The sequence below is a fragment of the Daphnia pulicaria genome, chromosome 6 (assembly GCF_021234035.1).
Source record: "Daphnia pulicaria isolate SC F1-1A chromosome 6, SC_F0-13Bv2, whole genome shotgun sequence".
Classification (NCBI taxonomy): domain Eukaryota; kingdom Metazoa; phylum Arthropoda; class Branchiopoda; order Diplostraca; family Daphniidae; genus Daphnia; species Daphnia pulicaria.
Window position 1 is genome coordinate 8,087,146 of NC_060918.1, and position 17,173 is coordinate 8,104,318.

The 17,173-nt window shown below is 37.8% G+C and overlaps 3 protein-coding genes and 1 long non-coding RNA gene across 6 annotated transcripts in view; 1 reads left to right on the forward strand and 3 right to left on the reverse strand.

Annotated features, from left to right (window-relative positions):
* The window catches only part of LOC124342055 (THO complex subunit 2-like), a 366,722-nt gene that overhangs the window by 275,938 nt on the left and 73,611 nt on the right, over positions 1–17,173 (reverse strand). The window lies entirely within an intron of this gene.
* LOC124343093 lies at positions 1,156–4,324 on the forward strand. The gene is made up of 5 exons (XR_006919149.1): positions 1,156–1,279; positions 1,346–1,682; positions 3,036–3,091; positions 3,308–3,380; positions 3,863–4,324. It is a non-coding gene; the product is annotated as an uncharacterized LOC124343093 (long non-coding RNA).
* On the reverse strand, positions 6,445–17,131 carry LOC124343078. 3 transcript variants are annotated; one of them, XM_046796200.1, is made up of 4 exons: positions 16,900–17,131; positions 13,182–13,278; positions 12,944–13,097; positions 12,749–12,883 (listed from the first exon to the last, which is right to left on the reverse strand). In XM_046796200.1, the coding sequence occupies exons 1-4, from the start codon at positions 16,915–16,917 to the stop codon at positions 12,814–12,816; spliced, it is 339 nt and encodes a 112-aa protein (XP_046652156.1). In that variant the 5' UTR covers positions 16,918–17,131; the 3' UTR covers positions 12,749–12,813. The 3 variants fall into 3 exon arrangements, 2 of the variants coding, with proteins under 2 accessions (XP_046652156.1, XP_046652157.1); XM_046796201.1 differs by having other exon boundaries at positions 12,944–13,107; XR_006919118.1 differs by lacking the exon at positions 12,749–12,883 and adding an exon at positions 6,445–6,455 and having other exon boundaries at positions 12,944–13,278.
* Positions 13,338–14,122, reverse strand: LOC124343075. The gene is made up of 2 exons (XM_046796197.1): positions 13,960–14,122; positions 13,338–13,904 (listed from the first exon to the last, which is right to left on the reverse strand). The coding sequence occupies exons 1-2, from the start codon at positions 14,099–14,101 to the stop codon at positions 13,615–13,617; spliced, it is 432 nt and encodes a 143-aa protein (XP_046652153.1). The 5' UTR covers positions 14,102–14,122; the 3' UTR covers positions 13,338–13,614.

Genomic DNA, 17,173 nt, shown 5'->3' on the forward strand with positions numbered 1-17,173 from the left:
CTCTGAATCTTTCTCTCGGCAGGCTTTTTTTTTCTCCAATCGTCATATTGAATGACTTGTACATACTGTAAAATAAAATTTCATAAAATTAAAACACTATACTTGTTGTCTAATTCATTACCGTCGATAGGTTTTTATGTTGTTAAACTGTTTCAACAACGATAACAGATAGTACGAAATTTCCCTACCGGGTGCCTCTGAAAAACGGTGAATAGTTCACAATTTTTTCCCTCAAAATGTTAACTGTTTTACCTATAAGGTTGACATGACTTGTAATATTAACATCACATTCGCTGGTAAAAAAAAGGGAATTGAAATAGATTGGAATTGCTGCTTAACTCATCTTTGACTTGCAGCGTTATTTCAGTACGGAAAAGCCAAGAAGACAAATTATTATTCCGTTGGGCCATCACACGTTGGGCAAATTTGGAAAATAAAGAGAGGATTATAATGGCGCTGCAAATATTTTTTCGGTGGTTGAGGGGACTAAAAAAGAGGCGTAGCTTTCTTTGTTGGCGTATCACATGCATGGGTCTCAGTTGGATTGATCGGAATTGATAGCCTTTTGTCTTAGCCGGATGCGCGGATTGCTTGCTTATTCAGGCGGAAGCTGACTGTCGACCACAGACGGATGAGGTGGCGGGTTGATGCGTCACGGTCACAACTCACAACAAACAATGAAAAAAGAGTTACTAATGTTAGTTTCATTGCCTCAAAAATGTTTCATGTGTAAATGGATCGTCACCCGATGGGATTTTTTCACTCGGGTCGCTATCGCCGACATCCGGATGCGGACCGAATGATGCAGGGTTCATGGCTTATTCACGGCACGCTTTATAGGCTAGTCTCTTTATAGTCTGTTGCAAAGAGTCACAGAAGTTGAAACTAACTTGGTAAGTTGACTTTCTCGTATTAAATTAGTAGCTAAAGCAAAAAGTTTGACCCGTCTTGGGTTTAAGAAAATTAAACGCTTTGCGCTTTCAATCAGTGCTCGAAAAAAATGGCGGCGGTTTAGCGCAACGAAGACTTATTGTTCCGTTAAGTTGTAAAGTTGAATCATAGATGGCGATGAAACTGTATTTTAGTCTGCTAAAAAGAACAGCTGTTTTTATCGATTCTCAATTGCTCATTGCTCAATCGTAGTATCCTCTCATCCTTCAACAAACAACGTGGTTGAAACAAAGCAGCCAAGGTTCTAAATGTTTGAAATAGCCCAGGACTATCCTGAAGAGGGTTTAACAACATCAAAAATCCAATATATTAAAGTTCCTAAGCTTCAGTTAAGAGGATACATTTTCATCTCTTTCCAAAGCCATATCTAATAAAATTTTATTTACTTTTGCAGATATGACAAAACTAAGATGAAGAACTTAGCCCTAACTGTTGATGTGGAGTTGGTGCTAATTTGCTGCCACCCCCTTTCATGATGTTTTCAATGTCAAGTAATGCATATTAATAGCTGGACCTGAAAAATTGTCACTCACACCTGAGAGAATTTCGCAGTTGACTGTTGTGATGAGTATTTGACTCATTGAATCTTTTTTTCATATATTTCTTAGAACAGGCTGGTGATTTCTGAGTTTCTTTGTGTCAGTCCAATGTGCTATGTGCAGATGGGTTTGTTACAGCCAGCCGGTGATAGGTGCTCTTCTTGCTACCTGTACCAGCTGTATGTTTCATAAGTATCTAGCAATTTGAAGTCTTACACCCAGCGCGGAGTAGCTAGAGCGTCCGCCGACGTCGTAGCCCGAGACGTAGCTAGTATTTAGCAATTTGAAGTCTTACACCCAGCCCGGAGTAGCTAGAGCGTCCGCCGACGTCGTAGCCCGAGGCGTAGCTAGTATCTAGCAATTTGAAGTCTTACACCCGGCCCGGAGTAGCTAGAGCGTCCGCCGACGTCGTAGCCCGAGGTGTAGCTAGTATCTAGCAATTTGAAGTCTTACACCCAGCCCGGAGTAGCTAGAGCGTCCGCCGACGTCGTAGCCCGAGACGTAGCTAGTATCTAGCAATTTGAAGTCTTACACCCAGCGCGGAGTAGCTAGAGCGTCCGCCGACGTCGTAGCCCGAGGCGTAGCTAGTATCTAGCAATTTGAAGTCTTACACCCAGCCCGGAGTAGCTAGAACGTCCGCCGACGTCGTAGCCCGAGGCATAGCTAGTATCTAGTAGTTTGAAGTCTTAAATACACCCAGCGCGGTGAGAAATATAAATACGTACCTCATTGGAAAAGAGTTAAATTCGTTATTTTATAAAATCAGTTTGATTTTCAACGACAAAAATGATTAATTGATTAGATAACAAAACAAAGTTTTTCGAAACTAATTTGGTAAATTTCAAGATTGGTAAATCGATTGGACTAGAAAGTAAAAACATGACTAATTTTCTTTAAAAAAAGTAAGTCAATCGGAGATACAAAATAACTAATACAAAAATATTGTAGTTGGGATATTTTAGAAAAAAAAAATCTTTATTCGATACCATGTCCATCTGAAATTCAAAGCTACAACTTTGATTATTTCCGAATTATTTAAAGTATGGCGATCTAACGTTATTCACAGCGAGGTATAATGAAAATAATTAGTTTAACGAACATAAAACATTAATAAGGTATTTCACGCACGCACACATTGATAAGAGTAGAACGTTTTCCATCAGAAAAAAAGCCGTGTTTAATTTGGTGTGAAATCAGTTAAACGTCAAATTCTAGACAAATATAATATACCAATAATGCTAGGCTTTAATGAAGAATATAATAATGCTAATAATAACTTAGGTAAGCACGTTATTAGAAAATATCGAAAAAATGAATTTTAAAAAATTTCGTGGCAATAGACAAGCGTTTATTAAACGTAACGAAAGATGTCAGAGCATGTCGTAGCAAAAGACAAAACTAAAACAATTGCCAAGAAAAGAGAGGGACGCTAGGCTTTCGTGGCAATAGACAATCTGTTGTTTATTGACAAGAAAACTATTTCGTGGCAATAGACTGTGTGGTCCGTCGCGTAACGAAAAAGCAGACGGAAAGTCGTGGCAATAGACTCAACCATACAAAAACACTTAACAGAATGAATGACACACTTCAGAACAATGAAGGTAATTATGGTGATCAGCTTTCTAACTTCTAACCAATATTTTTAATTGATGACTAGTTCTTTGCCCATCTGTTGTAGAATTTTCAGTCTAGTTTACAAAGGAAAAACATGCCAACTGTAATTCCTTTAAAAGTAATTCTGAACGATTGTATGAACTTATCTTCTGTAAATATGCTGTCACTTACTGTTTCCTGTTGGTATTTTTTTTCCCTTATAGGATAAACAGCCTGGTGAAGTCTGAGCTTCTTTGTTGCTGCCCAATGTTCACATGGATTTGACATAAGCGGCAGGTAAAGATTTTTCTCTTGCTTCCTGTAGCCCGAGCTGTAGCCTACTGCTGTTTGCTCAGTCCCTTGAAGAAACACTTAAGAACTATTGAAGTAATTAGTTTAATAAATTTTTTAATTGTATTTCTCATTATTGGTAAAGCTTTTCAACTGTAGATTCTTTTGTAATGGTTCTAAGAATAGTTCTGAGAGGATGTGGAGTTAAGATATATACTTGTCTTTTTTGTGAGCATCACTTGAGACTAAATTTCTCAATAGTAATTAATTTTTACAAGTAGGATTAACAGCTAGTTGAAGTCTTAGCTTTACCTTCTTCTTCGTTCCAGTCTTATTCACACATGGGATTTTTTCAGTTAGCATTTTGAATTTGACATGTACAGTTTTCTTAATGGTAAGCTAATAACATAAAAGTGACATCTATTTGTATTTTCATTGACAGCATTTCCATTGATGCTGAACATTAATTCATTTAATTTCGGTTACAGGTTTATCGTGTAAGTTTGCGTAGTTGCTGTCCGCTGTGGCTCGTTGTGCAGCCTATGCTGGCGAAAGATCTTTCTACAACAAGTTCAATTGGTCGTTCCTTGGTGTCGTGTTACCGAAATTGCATCATTATTTTGCTAAATTGTCATCGTTACTACAGTTTATAAGTTAAGAAGCTACAAAAACAAATATCGGATGTTTATGTCAAACAAATAATAAATATGTTTTCGGGATTGGGAAAGGAAAGTGGAGGTGGGGGAGGATATTTCAAGTCGGGACAAAAAATCAGTTAATTTATAAACCTACAAACATATCCCTACCAACTAATCAGCAAACCCCACAAACTTATACCTTCCAATTCTTCAAACCCCACAAACATACACCTACCAAACCCTAAATTTATGCCCTAAACCCCATAAACCAATGTTAAAACATAACGATGTAAAATATCTGTAATAAATAAAAATAAACATTATATGAACTAATTTTTATTTTATTTTTAAAATGTTCAATAAATTCAATAAACAGAACGTCCGGTTCAAAACGTATTTCTTCTGTACGAGTTAAACGCAACCCGCCACCACCGCTGCGGCAATGAGACAAAAAGCAATGATAGAAAGCAAGTAATAAACCATGGCTTTTTCTTTCATTGGGGTGGGTTGCTTTGTTTAACTCGCACATGCTGTTATAGGACATGTCTACGGCCCCCAGAGATAAGTATCTGGACCGAGAAGAAGAGAGAAGTACGAGGCAAGTTTTTCCGGGGAGATGTAGTCATACTAGGCTTCCGGGTTAGACACATGACCCTCCAAAAGTTTTCATCGGATCATGCGCCTTCCAAGTCCCCGTTCGACCAGAGCCCTCCCCTCCTCCTGGTTTCACAGCGGGTGAGCACCGGCGGGCGTTGGTTAGTGGTTAGTTGGGGAAACGGGGCCACAGAAAAGAAGGGAGCCCAGATATGCACTTGTAATTTAGCTAACTACAAAATTTAACGGTCTTGAATTACAGCATTTTCTCCATATCTTGTCGGTTTTCACCAATAGATGAAGTCCTAGAAGGAATTACCCTGTAAGCAGAATGAACATTTATTTGGATGACAGTAATATTCAAACAAGATTGTAACAAAAAAAAAAGCAATACCTCAAATCAAGAGGGCCTGTGTAAGTGTGTAGGAAGTTAAGGGGGAGATTCAAGGGTAGCAGCCAACGGGTTAGCAAACAAGGAATCTTGCTGACTGTATGGTCCTTGTCCTTTTTCTTGAAAGGACATGACTTCTCAATAAGTCTGTCAAATGCCAATTTAGAAACTTGTAAATTAAAAAAAAACAAAATAAGTCATTGGGTTTATAATTTGTTTCATCAATTTGCTTGACATCTATGATCTAAAAGAATAATTAAACAGTTAGTAATATACACTCAAAATCGTCTCTAAAACATTAGATAGTTGGGCTGCAGATAAAGTGCAGATACTTTAAATACATATTAGACTGCTACATAGAAAATTCAGGGTGTCCCTAAACTATGGACTTGGACAGTCCATTTTGGACTACTAAACTATGGACTTCGATCGAAAACTATGGACTTCACCAGATGGCGCTGCCTGTCCGAAACTATGGACTTAGGGACCTAAAATATGGACTTTAACCTGCAGAAACTATGGACTCCATCAGATGGCGTTATATCCGAAACACTGGACTTGGCGTCTAAAGTATGGACTTTAAATGTATAAACTTGGCTTAGATCCGAATATTTTCGCTTAAGTTTTAAACGGTTCAATGAATATATCTTTTAATTAAATTTAAGCAAACCACAAATTCATTCTGAATGGTGTATTGCGAGTATTGATACACGATTTACAAGGTACATTTTGAACATTTCAAAAAAGGTTTTATTATTCTTGAATTGACATTTGAGAAAAGAAATAAAACAAAGTCATTTAACGTTTAAATGCAAGATGAGCAATACCAGAGCACTTTTTTGCACTTGATGGCAGATTCGGGTATGTTCTCGCATTACGGATGGAAATTTTATTTGCAAATGTTGCACTGTACCATAACGTGAAATTTTTTAGGAAGGAGTTTATGAAATCCAAAGTCGGGCATCCGACACACACAGAAGAGGGGAATGGAAATTTGTTTCTTTGGTCTCCAATTTGAACGCGTTCGGAGTCCTTTGGTTGGAAAAGGAATGATTGCGCCGTCGGAAATGCATTTCATTAGATGGGAGCGCATTTGTGACCCATCAAACCTCAATTCAGATGGATTAAATGAAAATGCCAAGGCTGTCGCAAATGCGATGGCATATAGTCCGCAACTTCCGCTTTCTTTTTGGCTTTCGCATTACCCATTATACCCATTATTTTTATCCCTTTATTTTTTTAAGATATGGTAGTGGTTTTGTTAATAATGGAGCTATTGATCTTTTAGGTACACAGTATGAACACATTTCTCAAAAGAGGGAATTAATTTTAAATGTGCTGCAGAACCGCTTATGTCTCTAAAGACTGCTCTTGCCCTATACGTTGTTTTATATAAAAGCAAAAGTCAATTTAAAAAAATGAGATCTTAAGTATGAATCGAAGATATAAAAAGCATAGCTCATCATCTGATAGAAAGCTTAAACCTATTAATTAAGCAAAAAAGATATGTAGCTCATGCTTCTCTTGCAGTTGGTGCTTTACTTGGACAACCCGAATTTTCAATTTTATCTTTAGAACCGGGTAAACTTAGTGAGAGTAATGTGGATATAGCCATATAGGAGGAAGGAATATTGGTTAAATTCGCAAATAGAAGCTTAAAAATATATAAGAGATTTTGCCTTTAATTAACTCGGAAAAACATCTTGTATTTAAACCGTTTTATAGATCGGATAAAACAAGACAGCGAATTAATAAAAAATAATACTTTAGAAGAAATTAACAAAATAATAGAATATTTTACAAAAATATATCCTACCGCCGACGGAATTCTACCAAGCAGTGTTTTGGCATTTGATACCAAACAAATTTTGGCTTTAAAAAAGTAAGTGTCCCGCCAGCTCTAGAAAGCTCGTGGCTTCTTGCAGTTTATTGAACGGACGTTAAATATATAAAACAAAAAAATGATAGAACGATTCGTAGTTTATGTTTTATGTTGAATTTGGATAAAGTCCATACTTTTCAGGAAAAGTCCATAGTTTAGTATGGTCATTGGTGGAGCGTTCAGGTTCTAAAATATGGACTTTGACAGGCAGCGCCATCTGGTGAAGTCCATAGTTTTCGATCGAAGTCCATAGTTTAGTAGTCCAAAATGGACTGTCCAAGTCCATAGTTTAGGGACACCCGAAAATTCAGTGACAACATGACAAGTGAACTTACACATGAAACAATCGATCCAAATCAACCATCGAACCAAATCCAAGGTTCACTAGAAAATGGAATGAGAGATTGGTTCATGCTGGGGTTGGTGATGTAGCAAGTCTGTAAGTGCAATACAAACAGCGGACAATTATGATGAATCCTAATAAAAGATGAGAAGAACACATTTTTCAGCAATACTGTAATAAAGCTAGTGTTGGTTGTTACCTGTATCATTTCAATGGCACATTCAGTAAATGATTTCAGTAAATGAAATGATTCAGTAGATGATTAACAATAATTTTGAACAAAATAGTAGACAGTATGCAGCACTACTCTTACACGTTTCATACTGTAAATTGATGAGAAACATTAAGGTTATCCAACATATACACGGAAGAGAACAGATCACCGACAAGTTACACACGAAATCACTCGAGTTTACCTATGAATTCATTGTTAATTTTCGAAGAAAAGATAGCTTAACTTTTGACAGCAAACCGCCATAAGCCCATAACTGACACAATCAACACGCCATCTATTTGACACGTCTCAAAACTCAATATTTGAAGGACTGGTCTTAACATGATGTTCACAAAACTGTAGGCAGCGTACGTACGCCGCAAGGTACCCGAAGGGAATGTTAAGGGTATAGGCCTACTAGTTGGTATAGTAGTATTGGTATGGAGCAGTTACACATCCTACGTTGCGCATTCTCCGCAAATGCGAAAATCTCATTTGTGTCCAAGCTGGTGTGTGTCGCCTACAGCGTCTTATGGGAAAACCAACTTCTTCCCGTTAAAACAGTTGTTTTCTTACCTATAACTTTGATTTCCCCCCTTTTCTTCCTAACAGTGAACACTTTATTCATTTCTCTATTACCTAATTTTTATTTCTATCCCCAATTCAATCTGGTTAATTTTTAATTAATTTTTGTTTGTGACTGGTTTTTTTGTTCGTCTCCTGTAGCAGACGTTTCTAGACGTTTCTAGACAGAATCGACCACGCTACGAACGAAATTCTTCTGCTACAGGAGACAACAAAAAAACCAGTCACAAACAAAAATTAATTAAAAATTAACCAGATGGAATTGGGAATAGACATAAAAATTAGGTAATAGAGAAATGAATAAAGTATTCACTGTTAGGAAGAAAAGGGGGGAAAATCAGAGTCATAGATAAGAAAACAGTTTTTTTACCGAGGAGAAGTTGGTTTTCCCATAAGACGCTGTAGGCGACACACACCAGCTTGGACACAAATGAGATTTTCGCATTTGCGGAGAATGCGCAACGCAGGATGTGTAACTGCTTCACAGTTTTATAAAGGCAGAGCTACAGAATAGTTATAGAATAATAATAATATTCTCTTAGAAAGGTAAGCCTATTATTAAGATTAATTAATAACATTAAAAAAAATGTATGCCCTTAGTTTCCGGAAGATTGTAATGGAGTAGTTGGACATCCTGCGTTGTGTATTCTCCGCATATGCGAAAATCTCATTTGTGTCCAACTCGGTCTGTGTCGCCTACAGCGTCTTATGGGAAAACCAACTTCTCCTCGGTAAAAAATTTGTTTTCTTATCTATGACTCTGATTTTCCCCCCTTTTCTTCCTAACAGTTAATACTTTATTCATTTCTCTATTACCTAATTTTTATTTCTATCCCCAATTCAATCTGGTTAATTTTTAATCAATTTTTGTTTGTGACTGGTTTTTTTGTTCGTCTCCTGTAGCAGACGTTTCTAGACGTTTCTAGACAGAATCAACCACGCTACGAACGAAATTCTTCTGCTACAGGACACAACAAAAAAACCAGTCACAAACAAAAATTAATTAAAAATTAACCAGATTGAATTGGGGATAGAAATAAAAATTAGGTAATAGAGAAATGAATAAAGTATTCACTGTTAGGAAGAAAAGGGGGGAAATCAAAGTTATAGGTAAGAAAACAACTGTTTTAACGGGAAGAAGTTGGTTTTTCCATAAGACGCTGTAGGCGACACAGATCAAGTTGGACACAAATGAGATTTTCGAATTTGCGGAGAATGCGCAACGCAGGATGTCCAACTACTCCATATGCAGAAATCAAGAAAAAGATTAAAAGAATATTTCAACATGCTTCTATCCAAATATTAAATAAACATTCAATTCCAAAAAACCTAATATGATATGGCGCGGCGTAAGGGTAAGGCGTGATCTTGTTAAAATTAAATGTAAGTAACTACCTATCAGCAATCCGACCCCTCGCTTCGCTCGCGAGTTTCCCTCTAGGTCCGATCTTTTCTGATTTTTTTTTTCTACTTTACTTAAATTGTTTTTCTTAATTAGTTATTTTATCGAAGTGTGAATTATGATTGATTATGATTAGTGAAAAGAAGTTTTTAATACAAATACTGAACATGTGACACTGTTTCAACTAGTAATTGTCTTTTCATTTGTCAATACTTTTATTCGAAGAACCAATGCCTAGTTTTCTAATGCAAGAGCTGTGTTGCAGGTAGATGGATGCTGCTCGTTTGTTGATTCACCAATTTGTTGATGTGTCTATCAAAGGTGTTTGCATTGGGTATATCCAGCGGTATCTTTCATGACATCAGTTACTGCATCTTTTGGAACTGTCTATGGGAGAAAATGATGAAATATGTTAAGCAATGTTTTATAAATGACATAATAAATATAAATAATATACCATCCTCTTACATCTTTGAACATATACAAGCAACCTGCCTTCTTACAGAGCGACTAATTCTTTTAACAGTAGCCATCCCAATGGAATTATTCTCATGATTACGTGTTGGTGCCCAGTCAAAATCTTTAGTTAAATACATAAATTGGCTGACCTATTCAGGGAAATATTTAAAATACGATCTTAATCAATTAATTACTTAAAAAAATAGTATGTTACCGGAAGCAAAATGTTGCAAACTCTGCTTTTTTTTGTCAATCTTTTTTCTCATATTTGTTCTTTTCAGCCATACATGGCTCCTACTTTATAAAACCACATATTCTGAATGTCCGATAACATTCACATTTGGAAGCAAAACTTACATAACAGTTTCACGAACATTGTATCTGTTACCAGCATGGTTACCAGCCAAACGGCAAACACACAACAAATCTGTTTTGACATTCCAGAATCAAAACAACCTAATGAAAGTTCAAATTACATAATTAATATAAGCCACAAGTAATACTTACCATACATGAAAATAATACTAATTCATCTGGGAACACGATCAATGAGAAATATATTTTATTTAAGGCACCAATAAATTAAAAATGAATTTAAACTAAAGGGACCCCGATTCCTGATGGGAATTTACACAGGGAAAAATTAATGAAATCTAAAATGGCCGATTACGGCATTGCCAGATTAGAAAATCCCGATTTTACGCAATGTGAAAAAGGTCTATTGTCGGTGGAGTTTTTCTGTCTTTGGAGTTCTACGGTCGTCATACCATATTCGTGTAATGCATAAAAACAAACAAAATCTACCAACATTCGGGAAAAAATCAACGGTTCGTTTACAGTCTCTGACAACGAAAAATATACAGAGGTAAAATCAGCATAAACTATTATATGGTAACCCCGGGTTCCCGTTTTCTCGGGAAACCCCACCAACCGCAGTAAGAGAAAATCCCAATTCATTGCGCAAATGATTACAATTCATTATAAAAATTTAAACAAATTATTTAAATTAAGCCTGATAATATTGGACACACTATACGTAGGCCTACTATTACTTGCTTCTTTAAAAAAATTGCAGTCAAGTAGTTATGGTAATTTAAAGAAAACAACATATTTGTTAGTACGATTTCGTAATGTTTTTTTTAAAGCGTGAAATTCGATAAATGCGAAGTTTATTCAACCACCTCCAGAATATAATTTTATTTTTAGCTTGTAATAAAAATGGCGTAAACTCCAAACACACATTTGCATTTATAAAATAAAACAATGATTCAAAATTAAAGAATAATGCTGTGTCCCTTCGAAACCAGTTCCAATGTGGAAAGCGCTACTAGTTGATTACAGTTTGCAGATGGAATGATTTCATAAAATCTACATCAATATGCTACTAAGTACTAATCTGATGTATCGACGTTAGCCAGTGAATCGACGTGTTCAGTGCTCCAATTATATTATTCAATCCATTCGAGTGGTTTTCGGTGGTTTTGGTGTTGCTGTACCCACAAGGCCACAACTGTTGAAAACGCTCACTGTTAAGGCTGCTAGACTAAGCATTCCGAAATGGTAAAAACACACAAATGAAATATCATAAAAAGATATTTCTTTAAAAAAAATATACTTGTTAGCATGTTAGCTGCATCTGTTGGGAAAGTTGGCGTAAGGTTAGCGACAGTGCGACACTCAAATTAATGGCAGCACCCATATTGCTATTTTGGTTGCTCCAAATGGTAAGAAATCCGCTCAAAAAACTGCAATAGAAACGCAATTGCGAAAACATTTTCTTGTCATAATAAAATTAGCAGAAAGTTCTTACCGACGAGCAAAGAGAAGGAAATCGGCAGAGAGAAGGGCTTGAAGAGCAATTGTCTTCATGAAATAATGACGACCTTCTCCTTCTGTAAGAATTAACTCCTTCTGTTTTTGTATGGCGAATAGTTCGCTACAAATAAATACCGATAAATTGAGCTATTTGTTAAGAGTAATTAAATTCACCAAACTCAAGTTACCACAGCGCATTCCATATTGAGGTTATCTACATTAACCTGTCGTGATCCTTCAGATGGGATAAAGAAGTCGGGATGGTGGCAGAATCTGAAAGAGTATAGATAAAAGATAAGTTTTTTTTTTCGAGGGAAAGACCTAAACATTTTTTTATTTGGTATCTATTACCAAATACATTGATATCAAAGTTCCCCACGAGCGTGACGAAAAAGCCAAGTTTCTATAATCGCCCCATCTCGATAATTACTACCCCGACTGAAAAACTTTTGTCAAGTTGTTCATTCAAAACCCACAGCGAAGAAAGTTCGGAAAATGAATTTTAAAGGTAGTCCTGGAATTTAATCAGTTGAATATATGATTCTTGGAGTGGAGAATATCATCAGATATTTTAATGAATGGAATGATTCCAAGCCAAACAAGCCTGTAAAATTCATCCTGGCCAAGCGAAATGTAACGATCCTGTGTCCACCAAATCAGTCCAGGTTGCTACAAACGATCCCAACACCCCTTATTTTCTACGGCAGCATGCGCTACATGAAGAATATTGGCTGAAGCTGCATCTGGGTTGAACTATTAAATTTTAAAATTCCATATTGTTTAAAATAACGAGTTCCTAATGAATTAATTTAATGCGTATTTACCTTCCCATGAAGCAGTTAAGGCGCAGAAACACAAGGCAGCCGCCTTTCCTAAGCCGGCTTGAATTTGTTGTGGAAATTGTAATCTGTCTGGAACCCATACGCAACCAAGATATGACCAAAGTTGAGGTTTGGTTGAACTTGCTTCTCCTCAAGCTATTTGAACACAAAAGCCATGTTATATCGTGTGAACTACACATTCAGTAATTCATAGTTAGCTTTGGCAAGAAGAGGTTGGTTGAACTTGCTTCTCCTCAAGCTATTTGCACACAAAAGCCATGTTATATCGTGTGAACTACACATTCAGTAATTCATAGTTAGCTTTGGCAAGAAGAGTTAGCAAGCCAGGACCAGCATGAAAAAGCCTAAACAATAATACTGCTTAAATGAAACCTAAAAAGAAATGTAAAGGTATCTTTCATTACTTGATGGGAGGAAAGTACAATTGGGAGGTGACAATCAGTTCTTGTGGCATGTGTGGTTCTTTACAATCTCCTTCCACATCCAGGGCTGGAACTAGTTCCATTCCTCGGTCTGGGCAATAGTGATCCAGGCTGATTCTTCGTTTTCCAATTCTATCTTGTTCTCCCTATAAAACAAACATTTGAAGAATCGCTATCACACATAAATCAACAAAGGAGGCTATTTGCAATTATTCATCACCTGAATGACTGTTTCCATTTACATTAACTGTCACAACTGGCGACAACCAATTTGGTCTGATGGACAGCCATGTCAGTCTCGTCTTCCTTTTCAATCCCTATATAGAATATACGCTATACGGGCCCCGACATACGGGCCCTCTTTTTTTTTCATGCGACACACGGGCCTAAAAAAAGACGACACACGGGCCTATTTTTTAATTGGAAATAAAAAGATGAGTTGAATACCTACTATGCGTAATCGAATTATTTACATTACATAAAGGGAGCTGGAATCGATGAAAAAAGAACACAGTAATTGGGATTCCGCTAAATGCTGATCAGAATAGATACAGACATGAAGCTGTATCGAAATTGCTGGCTCGTAGCACAACCAGCTTATAAAATGAATGTAGAAATAAAATGAGATAAAGTAGGTAGAGAAAAAAATAGTCTTAATCAGACTCGTCAAGACCATTGGCATTCCGGAGTTCTCTTAGTTGGGCCCTGGAGAACTTATGCGTGAGATTTCCAAGCGCCTCCAACAGTTCTTTAGATGAAATGGGATTATCGGCCCGGCTATAGGAAGCCCACAGTTCCGTCAGGTGGTGCTGCTTCGACTCTGCGTTTTTGTTCAACCGTCTCAGGGCCTGTTCTTGGGAAAGGAGCTTGGCCGTCATTGGTATTTTCTCAGCCTCGTCTTTCATCTTGAGAATGAAAGTGACGAGACTGATAGATGAAGGCCCTAGAATAAAAATAATAATGAGAAAAAAGATAATGGGATATAAACTAACAGTTACCAGCAACAGCTTTCAGGTTGTTGTGAGTCCCCTCGACGTTGTTGTTGGTACGTTCATGCTGATTGAACATGCTCCAATTTTGTGGTGGCCAAACGGTGCTTTTTATGTATGTGGTGTCGATATAGTTGCAAAATCTCAGCATGAGACCATTTGCTGCCGCTTCGATCTGTTGAAATCTTTTGGCGATTTTATCCTCTGGCAGCAGGTAGAGACTCAGTAATTCCCTGCAGGTTTTGTGAGTCTGACTGTCCTTCCGATAAGATGGTGCCAGCCCTATTAACTTGATGTTCCGATAAAAGGACTGGGTCAAATGGAAGGAGCAGCCCACTGGCTTGACCGCAGGGAAAACTTCCTTGCATGCCTATACAAGAATAGTTTATTGGATTGGAATTGCAGTGGAATTGGATTTGTAATGGAATTTACCTGCCACATAGCCGCCTCGAAATCCATCATGAATTCCATTACTTTAGGCTGTTTGCCATCTTGGCTCAGAAGCTCCAGAACAGCAGCAAATACCGCAACATAATCTTTTTTTCGTTTACCCGACATGAGAATGGTTATTACAGGAACCTGTGGTGTAATGGTTACAGCATTAGAAACCTATTCAAAAGGACAAAGGTTCGATCCCCGGTTCCGACTTATTGATACCTGCTTGCTCAATGTTCCATGGCGGATGAAGACATGAATGCCAAAGACTTGGTAAAACGGCCCAGGACATATAAAGAAAGTGCCGTCTCCGTACCACCTTTTAGCCTTACGTAAAAGGGAGAGCTGATAATCCGTGGCGAATATCAAATGTCGGTCGACTCTTTCCCGCGATGTGATAGCGATATCTCGGCGGAAATATCCAACCGGAATGCAGCTGCCATATTGATCTGTTATCATCAAAAATAATATTTATGATTGCAAATAATGAAAACGATAAAATTTACACTTACCCCAATCGAAGTGAAGATCCGTCGGGTTTTTGGGAAACTTCGGTTGCTTCTTTCGTTGCACCGCTCTAATAAGGTTGTTCTTCACTGGGAGATTTCGCGATGGATCTTTTGCGAACTCCACCATCATTTCTTTCTCTACTACTGCCCTAGCAGAGGCTAGCGGATTGCTGATAGCCTGTGCCTTCGCTTTCATGAGAATTGAAGCATCCCTAGAGATGTCCAGGTTGGTTGGGCAGGTATGAGGTACTCTGAGGGTGAAGTTGGCATCGCATTGCGACACCCAAGAACGGCAGAAATTCGGGTTTGTGTGCTTATTACAGCGCCACGCTACCGATCGCTTGTTGGTCCGCTTCACGTGGTAGCTGTGACCAACCCCATCGAATAACGTCTTGCGTTCGCTGAAAAATAAAACATGTTACTTTGGAAATAAAACATAAACGAAATAATTTGCATACTTCTTCATAGCTTTCTCCTTGATGTGCCAGACAGGCTCATCATCGTCGGATGACTCGAGATCATCATCTCTATTATCGACATCCTGGATGGCTATTGGCTGGTGCTGCAGCAGTTCGACAGTGTCTTCCGAAACTGGAACGGGAACTTCAAATCGGCTACTAGCATCTCCAACGGGAGTGATAGTAAAAGTCACTAGAAAGAATTTCGATTAAATGAGATAAAAGTACACTTATTAACAACCAACCTGCCACGCGAGCTTCGACTGTGATTGTCACCGGTAAAGCGTCAATCGGAGATACTCCAAATGGCAACAGTCCAGGTCCGTCGATGTTCATCGGGGAGGAAGTATCAGGCATTGAAGCTGCAGCAATTGCCAGAAAAGTTGGACGGACTTCCGGTTCCGGTTCGGGCAGTGTAGCAGGCAATGGGTGCTTACGCTATTTAAAAAAAAACAGTTACTTAACCCGTGGCGCCACTCGCGGGTGGTGTTGGAACCAGAGGTATATGGGAGGTATTAGAGGCCAGGATAGGACGTCACTATACTCATTTAGAAGCTTAAGTCTACCACATTCTCCCTCTCTCCCCCTTATTACTGTTGGTAACTTGCGTTACCAATTCTTCATTTAACATTTAACACATCCATCAACTACCAGAAGAATTTCAAAATTTTCAAAATTTAGCTTTGACGGGATTCGAACCCGGGTCGCCTGGACCGAATGGTTGAACGCTATCCACTTAGCTAACTAGTAGACACAATCGGTAGAACAATATGAGTTCCGTATTCACAGCAATTACTTCTTTAATATATAAAAAAAAACTTACTGGGCGTCCACGTCCACGTTTAACTGGTTGATGAGGCTCAGCACTCACGATAATTCCACCAACACATTTCACGCACTTGTAGTTGAACACTTCCCTGTCTTTCTTCATTCGGACATAGTCAGTGCTGGACAAAGACGTCGGCATACACTGACGATGCATAAATCCCCGGCACGACACACACTCAATAATCTGTGGTTTACGACCAGTGATGGAAATTTCACAAATGCAGCAATCCATGATGACAAGTAATGAGCGTGAGTTGTGAAGACAATCAATCTTAAAAAACGAATAACATTCAATTTTGCAAGTTGTGTTGATGAAGACTACTCCCTTGTTGCCAGATTGTATAATTTGTACTTGGACACAATTCACTGTTATCAAAAAATTTCTGGTTGCTAAAGGAGTCGAACTCAAGACAATTGCGTGAAAACACAGAGCGCTAACCGACTGACCAAGGTGATGTTCAAACGCACTTTGTATTTATGTTCCTTATAAAAAAATAGACATAAATATGAAAAAAAAACTTGGGCCCGTATGACGTTAAAAACGACGTACGGGCCTAAAAATTTACGACATACGGGCCTGGGCCCGTATGTCGGGGCCCGTATGGTGGGGCCCGTATGTCGCACACCCATTAGAAATGTAAACAGCAGATGACAGTTAGATATAAAAAATATAAAACATTCTTTCACAACTGCAACATTTTTAAATTATTTAGCTTTACATTCCAATCTGGATACATTTTTATTAAGAATAGATTACTTGATTCTTAATCAACATTTTTCTTCTTCTTCACACAATAGTTGAAAAAATGAAAAGATTCACATCCCAGCACCAAACATTGTCTAAAAAATAATTGAATAACCAATCCTCTACATTTCTCTACAAGAATTGAATTTTCTTGATTGTAAATGAACAGCATTTTACGCGAAAATTCTTTTCAAAAATTATTCAGCTCATCACCATAGTTAAAAAAGACTTGGTCTTTGTCTATGACA

Coding starts and splice junctions, on each gene's coding strand:
- LOC124343078 (XM_046796200.1), bottom strand. Junction 13,098..13,181: donor AAATGGAAACAGTCATTCAG/GTGATGAATAAT, acceptor AGGGAGAACAAG/ATAGAATTGGAAAACGAAGA. Junction 12,884..12,943: donor TTGTACTTTCCTCCCATCAA/GTAATGAAAGAT, acceptor ATTATTGTTTAG/GCTTTTTCATGCTGGTCCTG.
- LOC124343075 (XM_046796197.1), bottom strand. CDS start 14,101: ATGCTGAGATTTTGCAACTATATCGACACCACATACATAAAAAGCACC. Junction 13,905..13,959: donor CAACCTGAAAGCTGTTGCTG/GTAACTGTTAGT, acceptor TTTTTATTCTAG/GGCCTTCATCTATCAGTCTC.